We start from the raw sequence: 21,428 nt of genomic DNA, 5'->3' as shown, positions 1-21,428 counted from the left end.
TTTTGCTGGACTCAAGAAGCGGACATAGAATCACTGGGTTATTCAACAACCTTATTTTAGGTGGTTCAAAATTAATATATATATATATAAATATAAATTTTTTATGTTATATATACAACGTAAATTTTTACTGAGGGGGTTCGGGTGAATCCCTGGATACCACGTGGGTCCGCTCCTGACTTTAGTGCACCGATTTTATTTTTTTTTATACTTAAATTTATTGATTCAACCACTTAGAATATCTACCTAATAAACTATGACACAAGTCAACGTTGCATGACTTCCACGTGTCCCATGAAAATGTTGAATAACACTCGAAATTATACAAGTGTCTCTCTCTTATTATCTCACTTGGACTCTACATATATCTCCCAAAATTTATGTTAAAAGTCTAAATAAATAATCTCCTCAATATCAAAATAATAATAATAGTGTCTTATCAAACTCTGTCACTGTAAATGCGACATAAATAGTAATGACTGAAAGAACTGATGATGTTCATGATAGCGATTATAAATCTTCATAAAATGTCGAGAGTAGTACTTTCAACAAATTGGGCCAAATACTACGCAAAATATTCATCAATATCTGTTGTTCAAACTCTGAATACTTCACTTTGTCATACAAGAAGAAAAATGAGCCAACATGAAAATGAAAATCTTCCATCTGATTTTCCTACTATTACAACAAAACCAAGTATCTTTGAACCCCATCGATGTCCAATCAACAGTGGAGAATTCACCATTTGTATTGAATTTCGATGCTATTCCATCTATAAGACCAGGTAAAAAATTGTTGAATTTCAGAATTTACATTTTATGGAGTCTGTTTGATGGTTGGTTGGAGGTGAGTTATGCAGGTATTAAATCACGCGTACATGTTTGGAAGATGGGTAGGAGTAGGGGCGGATTCAAGATTATCAATGAGGGAATTCAGTAGTACATATATGGACTAGTCGAAAGGGGTTCAACCTTTATTATTTACACATAAAAAAAAATTTACCGTGTAAAAATAGTATAATTTTTCGACGAAGAAGATTCGGATGAATCCCCTGGACCCTATGTAAATCCGCCACTGGGTAGGAGGAATGTTGAAACACTAAATAGTCAGGGAAAAGCTTTGAAAAATTGATTAAATATATCTTTAGTGTACTGTAGAATTAAATTTACCTTGTTGTCAAAATGTCAAATTTATCCCTCTATATTTTAGAAAAATCTGCTAAATATATATATATATATATATATCCACTCGATGTCGTACTTCAGGACAGATTTACCCTTGTTGTTATGAAACTTTTTACGTGTATTCTTTCTTTAGCAGGAAAGTTCAAACCAACGTTAAATTAACCCTTTTTAAAAATAAAACATGTCTTAACCTAGCCCGTCCGATGTTATCCAAAAAAAAAATACACAAATAAATATATTTCTCCCTTAATTTTATTGGTCGAATTTTTTCGAATGAAAAAAATATACTTCTCTCTCAGCAGTGTTGTTAGGTGGCTTACAAATGAACTAAAAGTAAAATGAAATGGATTGATGCAGAAGCATGGAACGGAGAAGAGCTCTACTACAAACTCTGCTCATCTTCTAGTTATGTTCAAATTTTAAAATTTGATATTTAGTTATGTACAAAATATTTTACACAGGTAAATCTGATCACAACTTCATTTTTTCTTTAAATTTTTATCTAAAAAATTGAATAACCTGCAATAATATATCGAGTTAACCTGATCGATAGTGTAGATCTACATTTTGTGCACAAAATTTAAACTCTATTAACACTACAGTTGAACTGCAGGTGAAAATCCTCCAACGCCATCACCGTCACCATCACCAACTGCACCGCGAACCGATAGTCCTGAATTTACTGATCCGCCAAACATTTCTCCACCTAGCCGTGATGCACCACGATCGCCCACATCACCGCCTGGACAGCCAGAAGCGTTCCCACCACGTTCTCCGGATGCCACGCCTCCTAAACAACCTCCGGATCCTGGAGAGCAAATTAGAACATTGAATGTTAGATTTGAGTAATAAAAGGACATTTCAGTGTACTAAAGTTCTTGTTGCGTACATGGTGCTTTCCATATCTCTCCGGGTGCGCAATGACTCCTAAACAACCTCCGGGTCCTAGAGAGCAAATTAGAACATCTAATGTTACATCTCAATAGTTAAAGGACATCTCAGTGTATTAAAGTTCTTGTTATGTATATGATACATTTCATCCTGTTTTGAGTGCTAGGAGATCGAGTAAATTAGAACATTGAATGTTAGATTTGAGTAGTAAAAGGACGTTTTAGTGTAGTAAAGCTCTAGCTACACGCATGACGCTTTTCATTTCGCTCCGGGCGTGCTACGCCTCCTAAGCAACCTCCGAGTCCTAGAGAGCAAATTAGAACGTCTAATGTTAGATCTAATACAGTAAAAGGGCAGTTTAAACTCCGGATCCTAAATGGTCGTTTGGTTGGGAAATAGTTATCTTGAAATAATTAATTTCGAGATTAATTATTTTGAAATTGCTTGGGATAACTTATAATCTCACCATGCATATGGAATAACTTATTTCATCACTATAGTGTAAATGGTGGCATAAGTTATTGCGGTATTAACTAATACCTCCAATCAAATATGAGATAAAATAATTTTTTATTTTATTGGGAAATAATTTATTCCTTATACCTCACGCCAAACGGCCCCTAGGTTCTTGCTATATTCCATTTTGGGAATTTTGTAAGAAATATGTCTTCACAATGTTATCACATCAAGGGTATATTTGGTATAAAAAATATTTTTATAATTCATGCAAAAACTTGAACGAGTAAATACACCGGTTCTATGTGACATAATTCATGTAGGACGCTATATGTGTAGTGGTGGATTCATAATTTAGGCGTCGTGGATGTTCGGGAGGTCCGAACACATATTAACGTCGAAAGCTTTAGAGTTTCACGTGGAAACTAAAATATCCATCTATCTTTTTTATTTACTGGGTGTTTTTCTAAGTGTTATACCAATTTTAGTACATTTTTTTTAAATATAATTATATCTAATCTGCGTCAGATAATTTAACGGGTGTCAGAATATAAAAAATAAGCCTTAGGTCCGCCGTTGCACATATGATACGTGTGTTTGCTTATTCAACTTTATGAAAATTTATGTGACTTTTTCTGCACATTCAAAATTGGAGGACATAAATGTAAGTTGAAGTTAAATTAAAAGTCTCATTTATATATTATCCCTAATTTACTATACACATAAATGTTTTGAAATAATATTTTTTTTTTCTTATTTTCACATTTTCATTGTGAATTATGTTTACGGTGATTTGTCAGATCATCTATAAGGCCCGTTTGGCCACGGAAAATTTTCCTTTTTTCCGGAAAATTTTTCCGGAGTTGAAAATTGTGGTGTTTGGCCATGAAAATTCGGAAAATAATTTTGAAAAATTTTTCTGAAAAGGAAAAATAGGTTTTTGTTGTTTTCATAATTTTCCAACTTCAATTCCAACTTTTATTATTATTACATATAACCTCAATCTTTTAAATTTTTACATAAAACTCTCCTTATAACATTACTTTTTCAATACTACGTATATAACAGTTTTAAAGAATAAGATAATTATAATTTCAAACTTAATGTAAAATCTTTCATGTATAAAAAAATTAAAGAAATAAATTAGTGGCACCCTAAAATTTAATAACAACTCATCATTTCCTATTTTTTAGGAACGAAAAATGAAGGAAATAAATTAAATAAATTTCTAAAAAAATAAATTTATTTGAAAGATAATATTTGTTACCTAAAAAACAGGAAGTAGTGATCTATTAATATAACATCCATATTTAAAATTTCCAAATCTGAGAAAATGGCTATTAATGTAAATATTATATATGTTATAATTGAAATTTATTAAATATGACCATGTATATGTAATATTATAATAGTGGTTAATTATGTTATTTTTCCATTAGTAGGTAAATTTTAGTTGAGTGATTTTGATAGTTTGTAAAAATTATGGCATAAAATCATATTTGAAAAAGTTTTTTCAAAAGTCAAAATAAAATTTCAAAAAATACATGGCCAAACACAACTCCAACTTTAATTTCAATTCCGAAAATTTTTAATTTTCATGACCAAATGGCAACTAAGATTGGTATAGTATTTGTCTATCACTTTCTTTATTCAGTTATTTTATTTTATCTCTATATATTGTTTGGACTATTTATTCTTGAGTTGAGGATCTATGCACATCTCTCTGGCAACTAAGATTGGTATAGTATTTGTCTATCACTTTCTTTATTCAGTTATTTTATTTTATCTCTATATATTGTTTGGACTATTTATTCTTGAGTTGAGGATCTATGCACATCTCTCTGTTTCAGAGCTTACTTATAGAATTACGCTGGATATGTTGTTTTCGTAGTTCCTCTGTTTAAAAAAAAATGATCTACTTTTTTTAATCTATTTAAAAAAGAATGATCTTTTTTCTTTTTTTGATAATATTTTAATTTTCAATTCTCCATATGGCATATTTAAAATCACAAGATTAAATGACATTTTGATACATCTGACATAACTTTAATTTATGATCACAAGATTCAATTTTTTTTTTTACTTTCTTAAATGCCGTCTCAAGTTAAAGTAAGTTATTCTTTTGAAAACAGAATGGTTATTTTAATGCTCCGTTTGACCATGAAAATTATTATTTTTTCGAAGTTGAAGTTGGAGTTATATTTGACCATGAATATAAATTAAAGTCATTTTTAAAATTTTGTGAGAGAAGTATGAGTGAAAATAAGTTTTTCCAAATAATTTTGCGAAATTGAAGTTGGAAAATTCATGGCCAAATGCAATGTATTTTCACTTATTGCATTAAAGTGAAATAATTTTTGAAAAAGAAGGAAAATATTTCTATGACCAAATGGCTACTTAGTTACTTAAAAGTTAAAATCCTTTTCATAAATAGCATTTTTTTTCATTCAACCAAACACACCTTAATAAAGCAAATCAAAAAATTTCAAAACGACATCGTATATAACCTTGTGGCTCCTATTCTCTTACTAGTTGTAATCCTAATCTCAACATGTGGTTACCAAAAAGGTAATGCTTCCACTTCTAACTTTCTCCAAAAATCCCATCAAAATTCCCAAAAAAAAATTACTAAAATTCATGAATAAAAAAAATAGCATTTGGGGTTAGCTTCTTTGAGCTTAAAGTATTGTAAAAATTACTATAAAAATCATTTGATGGCTTCTTCAGTACTGAATGGAGCTGACAATTTCAAGATTCTTAGTGGGAACACACCATTTCTCGGTTCAGAATTGAATGTCAAGTGTTTTCCTCAAAAGGGTATTATGAACTTGAGAAAAACAAGAATCCTAAAACCAATAAAGTGTAGTTTATCTGCTTCAAGACCAGTTTCTCAACCAAGATTTATTCAGCATAAAAAGGAAGAATTTTGGTTCTACAGGTTACGTATTGTTTCATAATGTATCGTATCGTGTTAGGTTGTATTGTACTGAATTGTTTTAATGAATATAATGTTTGGATAACTGGTAAAGTTGTTGTAATGTGACCAGGAGTTCACGAGTTCAGTCTTTGGTAAGACTGCGTACAATACAACCCTGTGGTGGGGCCCTTTCTTGGACTCTGTGCGTAGGGGAACTTTAGTGTACCGGACTGCCCTTTAATGTTTGGATAGATCGTATGGTTTTCTGTCAGTACATAGTGTCACACCTCAACGATCTGAAGAATAGACCTAAAAGAAAAGTAGGATACGAGTGTCCTAGCCTTGGTGGACAGAGTTATCTAATATTTGTTGATATCTGTTGTTGGTGGGAGGTAGCAGGTATCCCGTGGATTTAGTTGAGGTGCGCGAAAGCTTGCTCGAACACCACGGTTGTCAAAAGAAAAAGTAGGATAGGGGTAGAACTACTATAAAAAGTAAGGTAATGGACGAAATAGGATTATGAAATAATAAGTGAAGATAAAATGAAAAAAAGAATAAGGTAACGATGTGATCACGCCAAATCGGTCATGAATTCAAAGATTTAACATCTGGGGTTAGCTTCTTTTAGCTTGAAGTACTGTAAAAATTACAACTTCAAAGCTTTAAAAAGCCATTTTCTCTTGGCTTCTTCAATACTGAATGGAGCTGATAATTTCAAGATTCTTAGTGGGAAATCTCCGTTTCTTGGTTCTGAATTGAATGTGAAGTCTTTTCCTCAAAAGGGTATTCTGAATTTCAGAAAGACAAGAATTCTAAAACCAACAAAATCTAAGTAACAATTAAAACGAATATTGTATTTAGACTAACACCACCATACTATACAATAGGTATACAACCATCCAGGTGATAAATGGACGAGTTGGACTAAATTTGGGCAGGTTAAGATGGGTTGAGTTAATAAATAGCTCGCTCAAAAGCTTGGCCCGGAAATGCGCTAAAGTATTATGGTGTGTATAATATATCAAATAAAAAAAGTCTTTGGATGATATGTTGACATGATTTCTCATGGATCACTTTTTGGCTAGACGTCGGCCCAAACTTTGATGGACTGAGCTAATGGTGGGTCAATAATTAGTCCAAACTTGGACGGGTGGGTTGGGCGGATTATGATTTCAATTCTGATTTTGCCACCTCTAATGCAGGTTCTTGTCTATTGTATATGACCATGTGATAAATCCTGGACATTGGACTGAAGATATGAGAGATGAAGCACTTCAGCCAGCTGAGCTACACACTAGGAATTTGCAAGTGGTGGATGTTGGTGGTGGAACTGGATTTACCACTCTTGGGATTGTTAAACATGTTGATGCTAAGAATGTGACGATTATCGATCAGTCACCTCATCAACTAGCTAAGGCTAGGGAGAAGGAGCCATTAAAAGAGTGCAAGATTCTTGAAGGAGATGCTGAGGATCTACCATTTCCTACTGATACTTTTGATAGATATATTTCAGCTGGAAGGTAATTTCTCTACTTTGTTTTTTGTGATTACTGCAAATCCCGAGTAGAGACGGAGTCAAAATTTTATGTTTATAGGTTCTGAACCTCAGCACTTTTTGTTTACCGGGTTCTTGACGAATTACTGACACATATTAGGTGAATTCTTACTAATAGTACGAGATTTGAGTCATAGCTAGTAGGTTTCGTGGAACCTGTACTGTGGCTCCACCCCTGATACATTGTTTTTCTTTGGCTATCTGAGAATCCCGAGGGTCAATTGGCACACAGTTTGAAAATCAGTGGATAATATGTCCGCCTCTCCAGGGCGGATAGAGAGAGTAAGTTATGACTTCATTAGAACCCGATAGCTTTGGTTTGAATAGGTGATAAAAATTCACAAGATAAGTACGAATTGATTTCGAACCCTGTAAATCGAATGAGTTGTGATAGAATCCTGAACTCAATCCCATAAAGTTCAAATCTTGGAGGCTGCACCAAGGGCGATTGAGAGTGTAACTTACGGCTCTATTGGAACCCAATAGCTTTGGCTTGAACATGTGAAGAATTCGCTAAATAAGTACAAATCGACTTCAAACCCAGTAAACCGAATTATATAGAATTCCAAATTCAAGCCAAGCCAAACGGCCCTATTTTGCAAGCATAACTAATACTAGCATTACTAATACATCATATTTGCGCAATTCTTATACACCCTACCAAACGACCCCTTAATGGAGCTGAGGAGGAGGTTCGGTTACTCTTTCTCAGTTGTTGAAATTCGTCAACATTTTTTTGTCAATATTTCATTCACATTGTTGGAAACTGGTTCAAGATTAATATCGATGCTTGATATGCGATTTTGCTCATCTCCTGTAGAATCCAGTTCATTTTACTTCGACAACATTTACTGGTGTGTCACCTATTTATTACTTCTAGAATAAATAACATGATCGTATTCTCCAGTATTGAGTATTGGCCAGATCCACAGCGTGGTATCAAGGAAGCTTACCGAGTACTGACCATAGGTGGGGTTGCCTGTGTGATTGGTCCGGTGTACCCGACATTTTGGTTATCTCGTTTCTTTGCAGATGCGTGGATGCTCTTTCCAAAAGAAGAAGAATATATAGAGTGGTTTAAAAAGGCCGGTTTCACACAAGTTAAACTCAAGAGGATTGGCCCAAAATGGTATCGTGGTGTCCGCCGACATGGGTTGATCATGGGTTGCTCTGTGACTGGTGTGAAGCCATACGGTGGGGAATCTCCATTGCAGGTAAGGACTTCCATTCTGTTCTTCCTAAATCAGCATTGTTCCTTAGAAAATGCCATATTTGAAGTTTCGTGTGTTGGTCGGTCGGATGACTTCAATGCTTCGATTTCCAGATGACTTCATACTAGTAAAAATTTTAAGCACATATATTTGCTTTTCTGCTCGTCGTTATACTCTCTTCACGTCATCAGTTTACAGACACATTTGCCACTTTTCAATGATCTCAAAATTGGAAACGTATCTTACCTCCCAAGGTAGGGGTAAGGTTTGCGTACACCTAACCTCCCCAGATCCCACTTATGGAATTACACTAGATATGTTGTTGACGTCATACGGATAATACGAGTCCTTTAGAATTCTTCTTCACTTTAGCAATTGAAACAAGCTTTAACCTTTTCTTTTTTATCCATAGTCAAATGCGTGACATAAATTGGGATAAGCGTGCATACCATGAATTGAATAGTACATCAACAACATACCCAATGTAATCCCACAAGTCGGGTTGGGGAGGGTGGTGTGTACGTGTAAAGATATGGCACCGGGGGCTAACTCAAACCCCAAAAGCTAGCTTAGGAGGAAAGATTGCCGAAATCCTTATAATTAGACTACCGGTCCTTTCTCCAACCAATGTGGAACTCTAACTCATTCTAACAATACGTATATACCACGGAGGGTGGTACGTAAAAAGAATATCTTTGCGGATTCGCCTCTGTTAGCTGCTTACATTTTTTACTTTCTGATTGATAATTGAGTTTTTTAGTAGATGTGAAACTTTGCTATCAAAACTGAGAACAAATATATCTCCCATGGTTCTGTATTGTTGTATTGCAGCTCGGTCCCAAGAGCGAGGATGTGAGCAAGCCTGTAAACCCTTTCGTATTTCTCATGCGATTCCTTCTTGGCATAATTGCTGCAAGTTACTACGTGCTTGTTCCGATATACATGTGGCTTAAGGATCAAATCGTCCCGAAAGGTCAGCCCATCTGAATACTAAGGACAACTTATCAATCCAAGACAAGTTCTACACAATTTCTGTTCGACAGCGATTCACCGGTGACAACAAATCTGTCGCGGACCAACAAAGTTTTTGGCATCGTCGCCGGGGTGAATTTGTTGCTTTAGTCTTTTAGTTTTGCCGCCTTAGAGAGGGCCATTGTAAAGCTTGATTTCATGGTAAAATCTTTGTGACATTTTCTAGTTGTATAATCTATCAGTCATGTTCTCTTTTTTAAACCATGTGTTGAGAAAACTCATCGAAAATAAATAGTAGTACTCATTGAAACTCGTTGAAGGGGAGCGTTGGAGTAACCGGTTAAGTTGGTAAAATTGTTGTCATGTGACGAGGTGATCACGGGTTCAAGCCTTGAAAACAGCCTCTGGCAGAAATGCAAGGTAAGACTGCGTACAATGCACCCTAGTGGTGGGGTCCTTCCCTGGATCTTGCGGCATAGCGGGAGCTTAAGTGCATCGGGCTGTCCTTTAATCCGTTACTTACCAATGTCGAGCATGTTCTGCATAGTTTTAAGAGTATAATGAGTTCGGTGTTGAGAATTTATACAGATCGAACTCATCAAGTTAAAATCATGGATTAGCCTGGTTCACTAAATTTTCGCTACGTTTGGTGTTTGGAAAAAAGCTAGACTACATCGAGCCTTATGTATGTAATCTTGCATTTTTGTAAGAGGCTTTTTTCCACGACTTGAACCCGGTGCAGGGTTCGGGAAGGGGTTGGACTACATTGTGTCTTATGTACGCAACCTTGTATTTTTGTTAGAGGGGTTTTTCCCGCTATTTGAATCTGGAGTTTTGGAAAGGGTCGGACTACATTGCGTCTTATGCATGCAACCTTGCATTTTTGTAAGAGGTTTTTTCCCGCTACTTGAACCTATTGCAGGGTTCGGAAAAGGACAGGACTACCTTGACTCCAATGTACGCAACCTAGTCTTTTTGTAAGAGGGGTTCTTCCCGCTATTTGAATCTGGGATTTCGGAAAGGGCCGGACTACATTTTGTCTTATGCATGTAACCTTGCATTTTTGTAAGAGGATTTCTCCTGCGACTTGAGCCTGTTTCGGGGTTCGGGAAAGGGCTGGGCTACCTCGATTCTTATGTACGCAACCTAGTCTTTTTGTAAGAGTGTTTTTTCTCGAGACTTGAATCCGGAGTTTTGGAAAGGACCGGACTACACCGAGTCTTATGGCCGGACTACACTGAGTCTTATGAAAACACCTGTTGCTTTTGTATGAGTCAAAGTCTTTACATTATTTTGACTTTCTTTGCAAATTTTCTTACTTGTTTAAGAAGTTAACTTCTCACATTTTCATGGAAGGTATTTGGTAGAGACATTAGTATTAATATTATTTGATATAATATAATAATATACATTGGTGGAAATTATTTCAACCTCCTTTTATCATATGTAATGTCTATTTTACCTCTACAAATAACAAAATTTCTCCTTTAAACAAGTTTTATGTGATACAAAAATAAGTTATTCAGAACAATAAATTTCGAATATCAAATAATGATTAAAATAAAGAAATAGCTTAATAAACTAATTTTTATTTTGATTTTAATGAGAGGAAAAAATGTCATGAATTATTTAATTCCACAAGTTTTAAATGATACTTTTAAATGGTGCCAAAAAACTTTATTTTTTAGATCAAATATCTTTATATTAACTCTTCTTTTTTTTTTTTTGCTCCTCTAACTTTTAATATTTTATATATCACTTCAATTTAAAAAATAAATAAAAAATCTCGGCAATTTTTAATTCTACGTTTCATCGGACATATTTAAGATTACAAGATTAAAGAATATTTTGGTACATTCTACATATTTTTAATTTAAGATCATAAGATTCAAAAGTTTTCTTTATTTTCTTAAACTCTATGTCAAATCAAAATCAGACAAACAAATTAAAAAACAAGAAGTAGAAATGCATTTTCAGATCCTTCTACTCTTAACTAGATATTTCGAGTTCGAGCTCCTAGAAATGAAAGAAAAATCTACTGAAAGCGCTACCTCCAAAAATAAATCTTGAAATACGCAAATTCAAATATAATCGAACTTAAACACAAGTGTCAAACACCAGCTGAAAAATCGAATGTATTCTTTTTTTTTTTTTGGTATCTCATCTGGTGTTCGATTATAACCAGCTGAAAAATCGAATGTATTCTTTTTTTTTGGTGTCTCATATGATGTTCGATACACGCATTAGAGTCGGAATGTACTTACCTCCAAAAATGAATCTTGAAATACACAAATTAAAATATAATCGAACTCAAATACAAGTGTCAACCACCAGCTGAAAAATCGAACGTATTCTTTTTTTTTTTTTGGGTATCTCATCTGGTGTTCGATTATAACCAGCTGAAAAATCGAATGTATTCTTTTTTTTGGGGGGTGTCTCATATAATGTTCGATACACACATTAGAGTCGAAATGTATTTACCTTAGAAGTGCTACCTCCAAAAATGAATCTTGAAATACAAAAATAAAATATAATCGAACTCAAATACGAGTGTCAAATGCCAACTAAAAAATCAAATGTATTCTTTTTTATTTTTTATATCTCATCTGATGTTCGATATTCGCACTGTATTTACCTAACCCTCTTTGGCACAATAAAATTCCTCTATTTAATACCACCCCCATCCAACATTATATACTCAAATATCTCTCTCTCTCTATACTCAACAAAGATCCAAGAAGAAAAAAACATGAAAGATAAAATAGTGAAAAATCCATCCATGGAAGAAAATCAACTTGTTGAATTCAAAGAAGCCATCACTTTATTTGACAAAAATGGAGATGGTAATATAATTAAATGCAATCTTTTTTTATTTTTTATTTTTTCATCTGACGCTCGATATCAGCATTGAAACCTCAATTAATATTTACATGATATTAATATTTAGTATTCTTATCTTTCTTTTCTTTCTTTTCTTTTTTTGATTTTCCATCTGACGCTCGATATCAACATTGAAACTTCGACTAATATTGACATGGTAATAATGAAAGTACTAGTATTCTTGTCTTGTCTTTTTTTTTTTTTTTGCCCTGTTTGATTTTTCATGTGATGCTCGATATCAATATTGGAGCCTCGATTAATATCAGCATAGTAATAAAAAAAAGTACTAGTATTCTTTTCTTTTCTTTATTTTTGGTTTTCCACTTGCTCAATATCAACATTGGAATCTCGACTAATCCTGATTCAACTGTATAAGGTTCATTGTGCTTCAAAATTTAAATTTGAGATTTCTGATTAAGGGTTAATGAATTATATCCATCCCAACATAATTCTTGACTATTCTTTTATTTTTTTATTTTTTTTAAATTACTATTATCTCAAACATGATATTTTATTTTATAGGTTGCATTACAATTGAAGAATTGGCAACAGTAATAAGGTCATTGGATCAAAATCCAACAGAGGAAGAATTATACAATATGATTAGTGAAGTTGATAATGATCATGATAATGGTATCATGGAATTCAATGAATTCTTAAATCTCATCTCCAAGAAAATGAAGGTAAAAAAAAAAAAAAAAAAAACACATATTCAACATGTTATTATTAAACTGCATCGAGTGTTTATACTTAATCATATATCGACAGACAACAAGGAGTTATTCAGATGGTAAGCAGTAAGCATCCTCCATTTCAGTCTTAACGTTGTGAGTTTGAATCACCAAGTGTAAATATATATGTCATGCATGTGTTGAATTCAGTGACGAAGCCATCTTTGCTCCAGAGGTTCATCCGAACTTCCTTTTATGAAAAATTATATTGTTTTTATACTATTTTTACATGATATATAATAGATGTTGAACCCCCTTCGACCAGTGGCGGAGCCAGAATTTCACTAAGAGAGTTCAAAATCGAAAAAGTAAACACATGGAACTAGCCGAAGGGGGTTCAACATCAACTATATATACGTAAAAGATAATTTTTATTATGTATAAATAGTATAATTTTTCGTCGAAGCGGGTTTAGATGAAACCCCTGGTCATAAGGTGGCTCCACCCCTGCCTTTGACTAGTTCGTATATATACTTCTGAACCCGTCAATGAAAATCCTGGCTCTGCCACTGATCGAACTGGCATAAACATTCTATATATAGAGTTCAAAATTGATATAAGTAAAATTTAAATTTTAAACATGACATATCATTATATGTTTCTGAAATTTTCTTATTAGAATTTCTAACTCTGCTATTGTGCCAAGTTAGTAGCTTAAGGTGCCGTTTGGACATGATTTTCTTAAAATTTTCAGGAGACTGATACAGACGAAGAACTTAAAGAAGTTTTTAAGGTGTTCGATAAAGATCAAAATGGTTACATTTCAGCTACGGACGTAAGTTACTTTCGCACTTTAACTTTTGAATTTTTATTATTATATTAATTAATTAAATTAACACTCGAAAAATAAGACGTAATTACCATATGTACTCGTATTGTTCCAAGTACCTTAGGAGTACTCAATAATGTACGGTATGTACTAATATTATTCTTGAAAATCAGTTAACAAGATAAAAGTATTTTTTTAATTAAAATTTTTTTGTATTTTTATTAAATTATTAATGAATATAATTAAATTAGTTAAGGGGAGGGTGAGGGAGTTCACATGTTAATTTTAATTTTATCTGTCATTATCAATAAAATATTATTATTATTACATCAATCTGTCAAATGCAATGAATTTTTCCAGTGTTCACATTGAACAATGCACTTGTTCCTTTTGACTTTTATTTATTTATATATTAAAACAATTTAAATAAATTTATTTTTGATGAAAAGATAAAATAATCGTAAATCAAAATAATTATTTTATTCTTAATTTATGATATCGAGTTCAGCTCGTAAATATAAATCTCTTTATTAGACCATTAATTTTTATTAGAAAAAAGTTAGGTTATACAAAATATAATTGGAAATTACTTATTTGAATAATGCTAGACTCGCATATAATATTTGCTCATATTAAACATCATATAGTTGTATCAAAAATAATATTCGGATTAACGATATAAAAATATATATTTAATCACTTATAAGATAATTATAAATAAATTTCTTAATAATATATGAATTTTTTCTTAAAATTATCAGTGTATATAAATTAAATTCATTATTTTTTTATTTTTTTTTAATTTTGCAGCTAAGGCATGTGATGATTAATTTAGGTGAAAAATTAACAGATGAAGAGGCTGAAATGATGATTAAAGAAGCAGATTTAGATGGAGATGGTCAAGTTAATTTTGATGAATTTGTTAAAATGATGAAAGTTTAATATAATTTTTATTTTTTTATTCATATAATTTATTTTATTTAGTAAGTCTATCATTTTATTATTTGTTAATTACATCAATGTTATATAGCCAAAGAATTAATTATAGGATTAGTTGACTATTTAGACTCTGAAAATTGTAATCAAATGTCTTCTTAATTTATATTTATGGTTTTTCATGTGATATTCATTTTGATGTTTGATTAATTCAAATTCGTGCGAGGAAATCCTGAATTGAAATTAAACGATTTTTTATCAAAGGTAATTTTATCAAAACTAAAATATGAGACGTCAAATTAAAAAATAAAAACATTTTGTATTATTTTGTAGTATTTGATTGGTGAATAGAAAAAATATTGCAAAATTATTATTAATAATAACAATATCAATAAATTGGAGAGTAGTTTAATAAAACTTTTGGATATTAGAGATTAACTATAATGGCAAGTATTAGTTGAAAATTAAGATAATTGTAAAGAAAATAGAATTACATAGAAAATAGTTACATATAATACCATTATTATAATAATGAATTTTATGATGAAATAAAATAAATGCGAAAAGAAAGTACAATTAATAGATCCAGATTTAAATATGATATTCCTTGATGACTTTTTGAGTTATAAGTTGAAATTATTGATTATTTTAATCTTTTTTCACCATATAATTATCAATTATTCGTTAGTTAATTTCAATAAGGCACGTTGACTAATACACACACATATATATATTTTATGTAAGTTCAATGACTCCTTTCACAATTCTAAAAGAGGACCAAATTATCATTACTAAGTCAATTATATAAATAACATTGCTTCCCTTATCGTATTATTTGTTGTTGATGTTTTCTTTTCTTCATTATTTCGAGATGATATCTTCACTTCATTATTTTCTGTTGAAACGTGCTTTGATACGCTTTACTTGAGTCGACAGTCTATTGAAAGTAACATCGTCACAAGATAATAGTAATGTTTGCACACACACTGCCCTCTTTAGACCCCATAAAATCGAAAACAACATTTCTATCTTCTTGTTTTAATGTATAATTCTACTCTTAAAAATTGACAATTTTTAAGAAATTAAATTCAAAGCCACCACGTCCATAAATTTATAGAAAAATAACATAAACATACACCTTAAATTTCCTATATTTACGCAAATCTCCATCGTTACAAAGTAATTATAAAAATCTCAATCAATTATGTATCTTCATTAGATATATCGGGAACTAAATATGTATCTCGACAGACACAAAATCGCAAAAAATGAATCGGGAGCTAATTATGTATTTTTACAAAGAAAAAATATATATATTTCGTTAGATGTATCAGAAGCTAATTATGTATCTTGACAGACCCAAAATCGATATTTTCAGTAATTATGCTAAGAGTATTGAAGAAGCCGACTTAATAAAAGTACAAATTAAACTCAAAAAAATAATTTATAATTGTTTTTACCCACCTTATTTATATTTTTTAATTTAATTTATAATTTATAATTTATAATTTACAAGTGGAGTTTGAAAAAGACCGCGTGTGTAGCAATACTTTTACATTGTGAAGGTAGAGAGGTTATTTCTGATAAAACGCTTGGCTCAATTAAAGCATATCAAAAGGAAATACAGTAGTGAAAAAGACATTTTAAAATCTAAAAATTACATAAAAGCACAACTTAAGTATCACTTATTACATAAAATCCCAACTCTCAAAACATATTACAAAAATCCCATTTTTTCTTATTCTCTCTCTTGAAATGCATATACATAGCATTACCAAAATTAACTCACGGTGTTTCTCCTTGGAAGAAGCCTACAATCAAGGAGCGGTTACTATTTTTTAATTTGAGTCCAATTCTGCCTCTTTCTGACAATTCAATTTTAACTAAAACTCCTTTTAACATATTGAAATTATCATTTTTGAATTTGAGTCCAATTTTGTTACTTTCTGAAATTCAATTTTAACTGAAACTTCTTTTAACATTCGAAATTTTAGAATGTTGTTCATTTAATGATTTTTCATAGTAATGGAGTAAGTTCTTGATTTTCTATTTTCACAATTATAAAATCAATTTCTAGATTATACTTTTTTGTTTTCAAATTCGACTATTTCCAAGTGATAAATTAACTATATATTACTTAGTAAATAGATGATTCTCCTTCTTTTAGTTCAGGATTAATTCAGTTAGAGCCTAATGAACCAACAAATCGGGTTGTTGGGTTCGTTCAGTTGTTGATGGAAGGTTGAAAAATGAAATTAGAGAATCGTTAGAAAAAAGAAAAAAAAAATGATACTGGACGGTCACGTCTACCAAAGATTTTTCTGTTTTTTCGATTTTGAATTTCATTGTTAATTTGTACTGAGATATTTATGTTATACCTGATAATATGAGGTTTTCAAACTTTTAATTACTTGGAGATGGTTGTTAGTTCTGCGGTAGATTTTGGAATTTTTCTTCAATTTGATCTATCTTTTAGAAGTTTTCCATGTGTATACATAACGCTTGTTTGTATATGATAGGCATATATATACGTGCTGCCTTTTTACTTTGAAATACAGTTATATCTATAGTTCATATACATATGTGATTCTTGTACATTTATATATTAGTATCTATGTATATGTTAACAATATACATTATTGATTATATGTTGTTGAACATATAAATAAGTGAGTTTTGAATTATGTTTTTTATGTGTGTTTGAGGCAATGCACATTATATATGTATATGTTAGACATATATGTAAGTTTTGATATGTTGTTTGATGTGCATGAAATGCTTCACTTTGTTATATGTTGTTATGAACATACATTACTGTTTATATATTGTCGAACACATGCATGAATGGGTTTGAATTATGTATTGTTATGTGTGTTTGAGGTAATACAAATTACATATGTGATATGTATATGTCAGACATATACATAAGTTTTGATATGTTGTTTGATTTGTAATGAAATTCCCAGTTTAAGATACATCATATTGTTATGTATGTGTTAATAATATACAAAACATTACGCAACAAGAATGTGACAGCTTGTAGGTATATTTTAATTTTTTTTATCAAGTATTACTAATGATGTGTTATATTAATTAACGTTGTTCTTTGTATGTATGTCAGGAACTGTGGAGTGTTCATTATTGGATATGCAGAATACCTAAGTGAAGAAATGGATATGCCTTCAGTGGATTTTGAAGCAGAGTACCATCGTATGCGATGCGCGGCACTCCTTAGAAATTATGGTCTTAGAAAGCGATGAAAGTTTATGTCAGTGACAATGACGACCCTCCAAGACCAAGGACAAAAAATGTCTACCTACCCGATGAAACTGAAATAATTAGTGTTGAGTTATGTTTAAGATTATTACGGTGAAGACTTTATATTTCAGTGGGTTTTTTAGGAATCTAAAATTTGAAACTAATATTAGTTGTTTGTTATGAAACACATTTGACAAATATTTTTGGATTATCGTTTGAATGACGAGGATGAAAAATTATATTCATTCTTATTGTGTTGTACATTGCCTATTAAATTTTGCGTATGATAACATATACATAGATATGTACTTTTTCAAGTGTATATGGAAAACTAATAACCTATATTAGTTTTATGTGTGGATATGTTTACACATACATAGCACATTATAAAACTTAATAATATATGTTGAAAAATATAGACGGAATACATATACAGATCTTTGAACTATTTTACTTTTTTCATAGAGTTGAACCCTTTACTCCTTCACAAATGGTTTCAATTAAGCCCAATTTGCTGACGTAGCAAAAAATATCAAATGCGTGTAATACACACGCTAATGATATGACAAATTGACAAATTAAATAACGACACGTGGCATTTTAACATAAAATAATCATAAAAATAAATTTTTAATATATATTTTTTAAAAAAATCATTAATACCACACCCCCACTGAAGCCTACCCCATCCTCCGCCTCCTCTTCCAAACACCCCTTTGGTATCTTCTTCTTCACTTCTCTCCCTGTTACATGTCCAAAATCCTGTTATTGACAACACGTTTCAGTCATTGAGTGTTACTAATAAAAAGAGACAACAAATACGCCTTACTTCAACAATTCACAATACCAGAAATTTTGCACTATTAACTTCTCCTTCTTACCTGAAGTGGTCCGTTTTTGTAAATTTCTGTCATGATTCTGTGGGTATTACAGCTGATCCTGTATGAATTGACAACATAATGCTTTGATTTCCCCATTTTTGGACACACCTCCGACGTGAACAATCAAGGTGGGGACATCTCTCTGGTCAAAGTAAGGATCACTCCTTCATTTTTTCACCAAAACAATTTCAAATGAATTTGTGTATTTTAGGTATTTGAAATTACCATGAATTAGTGTATTTTGGATATTTAAATTTGGGTAATTAAAGATGGATTGTTTGCAGTCGGAAGAAGGGAAGGAAGGAGGAAAAAGCCATTAATTTAATTTTATTGTATATATAAAATATCACCGATTTCAAATTCAATTTGAAGAAATAAAATGATATGTTTAAGATTTATGGAAGATTGGCAAGGATACAATGGAGAAGAAGATGATAATTTTTCTTTTTATTTCTTTTATGTGTTTTTTAATTACTTTTAGGTGTCTTTTTTTGATTGGTTGTGTTTTTTTATATTTAATTTTTTTTATTAATTATGGCTTCTCACTCTCCGTGTATTACACATGTCATGCCACGTCAGCAATTGAAATATTTTTGTGAAGGAGTAAAGGGTTCAATAGATATGGCCTAATTAAGGTATCTATACGGAAAAAGTCGAATAGTTGAGTGACCTGTATATGTATTTTTATATCCACAGGTTATGTATGTTAGCTAATAAAATTTTCAAGAGTATGAAGAAAATGAATAAACTGAATTTTTGTAATAGTGTATATGTTTACATATACATAGCACATCATAACGTAGTAATATATGTTGAAGAATATACATAAATGTACATGTAATCTTACCTAATAAACATAGGTGAGTCAAAGTTTACATATACAGGTTATGTATGTTAGCTAATATACATAGCAGAATTTTTTAAACAAAAAAAAAAAAAAAAAAATCAACCTAAAATTTTAAATTGAAATAAACTCAAACTTATTTCAACGCATCAATGAAGTAATTTATAAATAATTAATAACACAAAATCAATTATTAATATTCAATAGTATAGAAAAACAGTAAGTTAGTTCAAGAGTATATGAAAAATCAATAACATGTGTTTTTTTCGATTTTACAACTATTATATGTTTACATATACAAATCACAGATTATATTGTAGCTATGTATGTTAAATGATATACATTAATGTATAATTAAATTACATAATACAGATAAATGATTTAAAGGCTATATATACCGGTTATGTATGTTAGCTAATATACATAACTGTGTGACATACTAATTACAAACATTACTCAAAGTGACCCAGCGTCCACATAAACAATACAAATAAAAAAAAAAGTAACACTGAAATTTCAAAACGAAAGTAAACTAAAATTTATTTCAACGAAAAAATATGAAACTGAAACATATCAATCAAGTAATTCCTAAAAAAATGATAACAAAAATCAGTGATTACTCTCCACGAGTAGAGCAAACAAAAAATTAGTTCTCCTTTGAAAAAAAATTATATGAACGCCTATTGTGCCCTTCATGTCCACATCATCCACAACGGTTTGTGCTTGACGAAAGTGTTTCGTTGGATTTCTTCTTTCGCCCCTTCTTCAGTCTTCCTGGAAGTCTTTTGTATATCGATGGCAACACTTCTTCCTCATCTACACTTTTCATGACATCCCAATTTTTCTTATCTAACATCGGAATGATTGGAACTTCGTATGTCTTAACCAATGTGTTTGGCTTGTAGTATTCTGAACAGTATGATCTAAAATCTTTTACATGTTTAGACTTCAACACAGATATAGCGTGCGCACAAGGCATTTGGTCTATTTAAAACCTCGCACAGTTGCATGAGCCACTTTCAAGGTCAACAATGTATCTTCTCCCAGATTTATACCGAATATATATATATTCAACCACAGATTTTTTTTCGGAAAAAATAAATTTAATTCGTACATCAATAAAGAAGCCTTTTGGCAAGTTGCTAGACATAACTTACATCAATATTATTTTCGCACTGTAATGTTTAATTCGTCGGCGATTGAAGAAATAAACCTCAAGTAACTTATCGATTCAGCAGCAACGATCCCTTCACTTTTATAGTTTACATTCTGTATCGGTTCTCCATTGACTAGAGTGCCTCAAAAGAATAGCAATATTCATCTTACAGAATTCCAATTGAAGTTTTTTTCTTCAGAGCTATAATGAAATCAGTGTTTTGATTTGTTTTTGGGTGTTTAATTTCCGTATGTTTTTATTTTACTGTATTTGATTAATTTAAAATTTAAAATTCAGAAGTTGTTACACAAATTAAGGAAGCATTAATTCACTTAATTAATTAGTTGACTTAACAACATCCTTAAATCAAGGGAATACGTTAGTTCCTTTTTTAACGTTAGTAAAACTTTCAAATATACATAACAAGTTATGTATATGCATTTTTCTTATGTATATTAAAAGGGAGAGAGAGTAAACTAATTAATAAAAGTGGGATAGGGTGTGATTAGTTCTAAAAGTTTGGGATTTGTGTTATTTACACTTTTAAAATAGGAGTTAATATGAAATTTAAAAAAAATGATTTAGAATGGAACCTCCCTTAAATGAAAATAATAGAGTTCGAAGCTAGAAGAGACTCTTTTTCAATCTTAGGAGACAAAACGGATGTTACAAAACGAACAGTTTGCCCAAAAATGAATAAAATAAAGTGAACAACAAAACATATTCTATAAGTGAAAAAGTTGTACCATTTCTCAAAAATTGAAGTGACAAAACGTTCACAATAAGA

The 21,428-nt window shown here is 31.2% G+C and overlaps 3 protein-coding genes across 4 annotated transcripts; all 3 read left to right on the top strand.

Annotated features, from left to right (window-relative positions):
- The first annotated feature begins 349 nt into the window (after positions 1–349).
- On the top strand, positions 350–2,461 carry LOC107868472 (4-O-methyl-glucuronoyl methylesterase 1). 2 transcript variants are annotated; one of them, XM_016715171.2, is made up of 2 exons: positions 350–784; positions 1,798–2,456. In XM_016715171.2, the coding sequence occupies exons 1-2, from the start codon at positions 646–648 to the stop codon at positions 2,031–2,033; spliced, it is 375 nt and encodes a 124-aa protein (XP_016570657.2). In that variant the 5' UTR covers positions 350–645; the 3' UTR covers positions 2,034–2,456. The 2 variants fall into 2 exon arrangements, with proteins under 2 accessions (XP_016570657.2, XP_047266447.1); XM_047410491.1 differs by lacking the exon at positions 350–784 and adding an exon at positions 1,359–1,645 and having other exon boundaries at positions 1,798–2,461.
- Positions 2,462–4,995: 2,534 nt separating this feature from the next.
- On the top strand, positions 4,996–9,505 carry LOC107868474 (2-methyl-6-phytyl-1,4-hydroquinone methyltransferase, chloroplastic). The gene is made up of 4 exons (XM_047410490.1): positions 4,996–5,469; positions 6,651–6,968; positions 7,911–8,217; positions 9,046–9,505. The coding sequence occupies exons 1-4, from the start codon at positions 5,246–5,248 to the stop codon at positions 9,199–9,201; spliced, it is 1,005 nt and encodes a 334-aa protein (XP_047266446.1). The 5' UTR covers positions 4,996–5,245; the 3' UTR covers positions 9,202–9,505.
- Positions 9,506–11,341: 1,836 nt separating this feature from the next.
- Positions 11,342–14,603, top strand: LOC107869367 (calmodulin-like protein 8). Its single transcript, XM_016715902.2, has 4 exons — positions 11,342–12,029; positions 12,589–12,749; positions 13,492–13,572; positions 14,377–14,603. The coding sequence occupies exons 1-4, from the start codon at positions 11,744–11,746 to the stop codon at positions 14,506–14,508; spliced, it is 660 nt and encodes a 219-aa protein (XP_016571388.2). The 5' UTR covers positions 11,342–11,743; the 3' UTR covers positions 14,509–14,603.
- The last annotated feature ends 6,825 nt before the right edge of the window (positions 14,604–21,428 follow it).

The sequence above is a fragment of the Capsicum annuum genome, chromosome 4 (assembly GCF_002878395.1).
Source record: "Capsicum annuum cultivar UCD-10X-F1 chromosome 4, UCD10Xv1.1, whole genome shotgun sequence".
NCBI lineage: Eukaryota > Viridiplantae > Streptophyta > Magnoliopsida > Solanales > Solanaceae > Capsicum > Capsicum annuum.
The sequence above is the reverse complement of the archived record's forward strand: the minus strand, read 5'-3'. Positions and strand labels throughout refer to the sequence as shown.

What these genes read in the sequence shown, in the direction of transcription:
- LOC107868472 (XM_016715171.2), top strand. Translation starts at nt 646, where the DNA reads ATGAAAATGAAAATCTTCCATCTGATTTTCCTACTATTACAACAAAAC. An exon ending in TATTCCATCTATAAGACCAG is followed by an intron (nt 785 to 1,797) that starts GTAAAAAATTGT and finishes GTTGAACTGCAG; the next exon opens with GTGAAAATCCTCCAACGCCA.
- LOC107868474 (XM_047410490.1), top strand. Translation starts at nt 5,246, where the DNA reads ATGGCTTCTTCAGTACTGAATGGAGCTGACAATTTCAAGATTCTTAGT. An exon ending in GAAGAATTTTGGTTCTACAG is followed by an intron (nt 5,470 to 6,650) that starts GTTACGTATTGT and finishes CCTCTAATGCAG; the next exon opens with GTTCTTGTCTATTGTATATG. An exon ending in GTGGGGAATCTCCATTGCAG is followed by an intron (nt 8,218 to 9,045) that starts GTAAGGACTTCC and finishes GTTGTATTGCAG; the next exon opens with CTCGGTCCCAAGAGCGAGGA.
- LOC107869367 (XM_016715902.2), top strand. Translation starts at nt 11,744, where the DNA reads ATGCCAACTAAAAAATCAAATGTATTCTTTTTTATTTTTTATATCTCA. An exon ending in TCATCTCCAAGAAAATGAAG is followed by an intron (nt 12,750 to 13,491) that starts GTAAAAAAAAAA and finishes TAAAATTTTCAG; the next exon opens with GAGACTGATACAGACGAAGA. An exon ending in GTTACATTTCAGCTACGGAC is followed by an intron (nt 13,573 to 14,376) that starts GTAAGTTACTTT and finishes TTAATTTTGCAG; the next exon opens with CTAAGGCATGTGATGATTAA.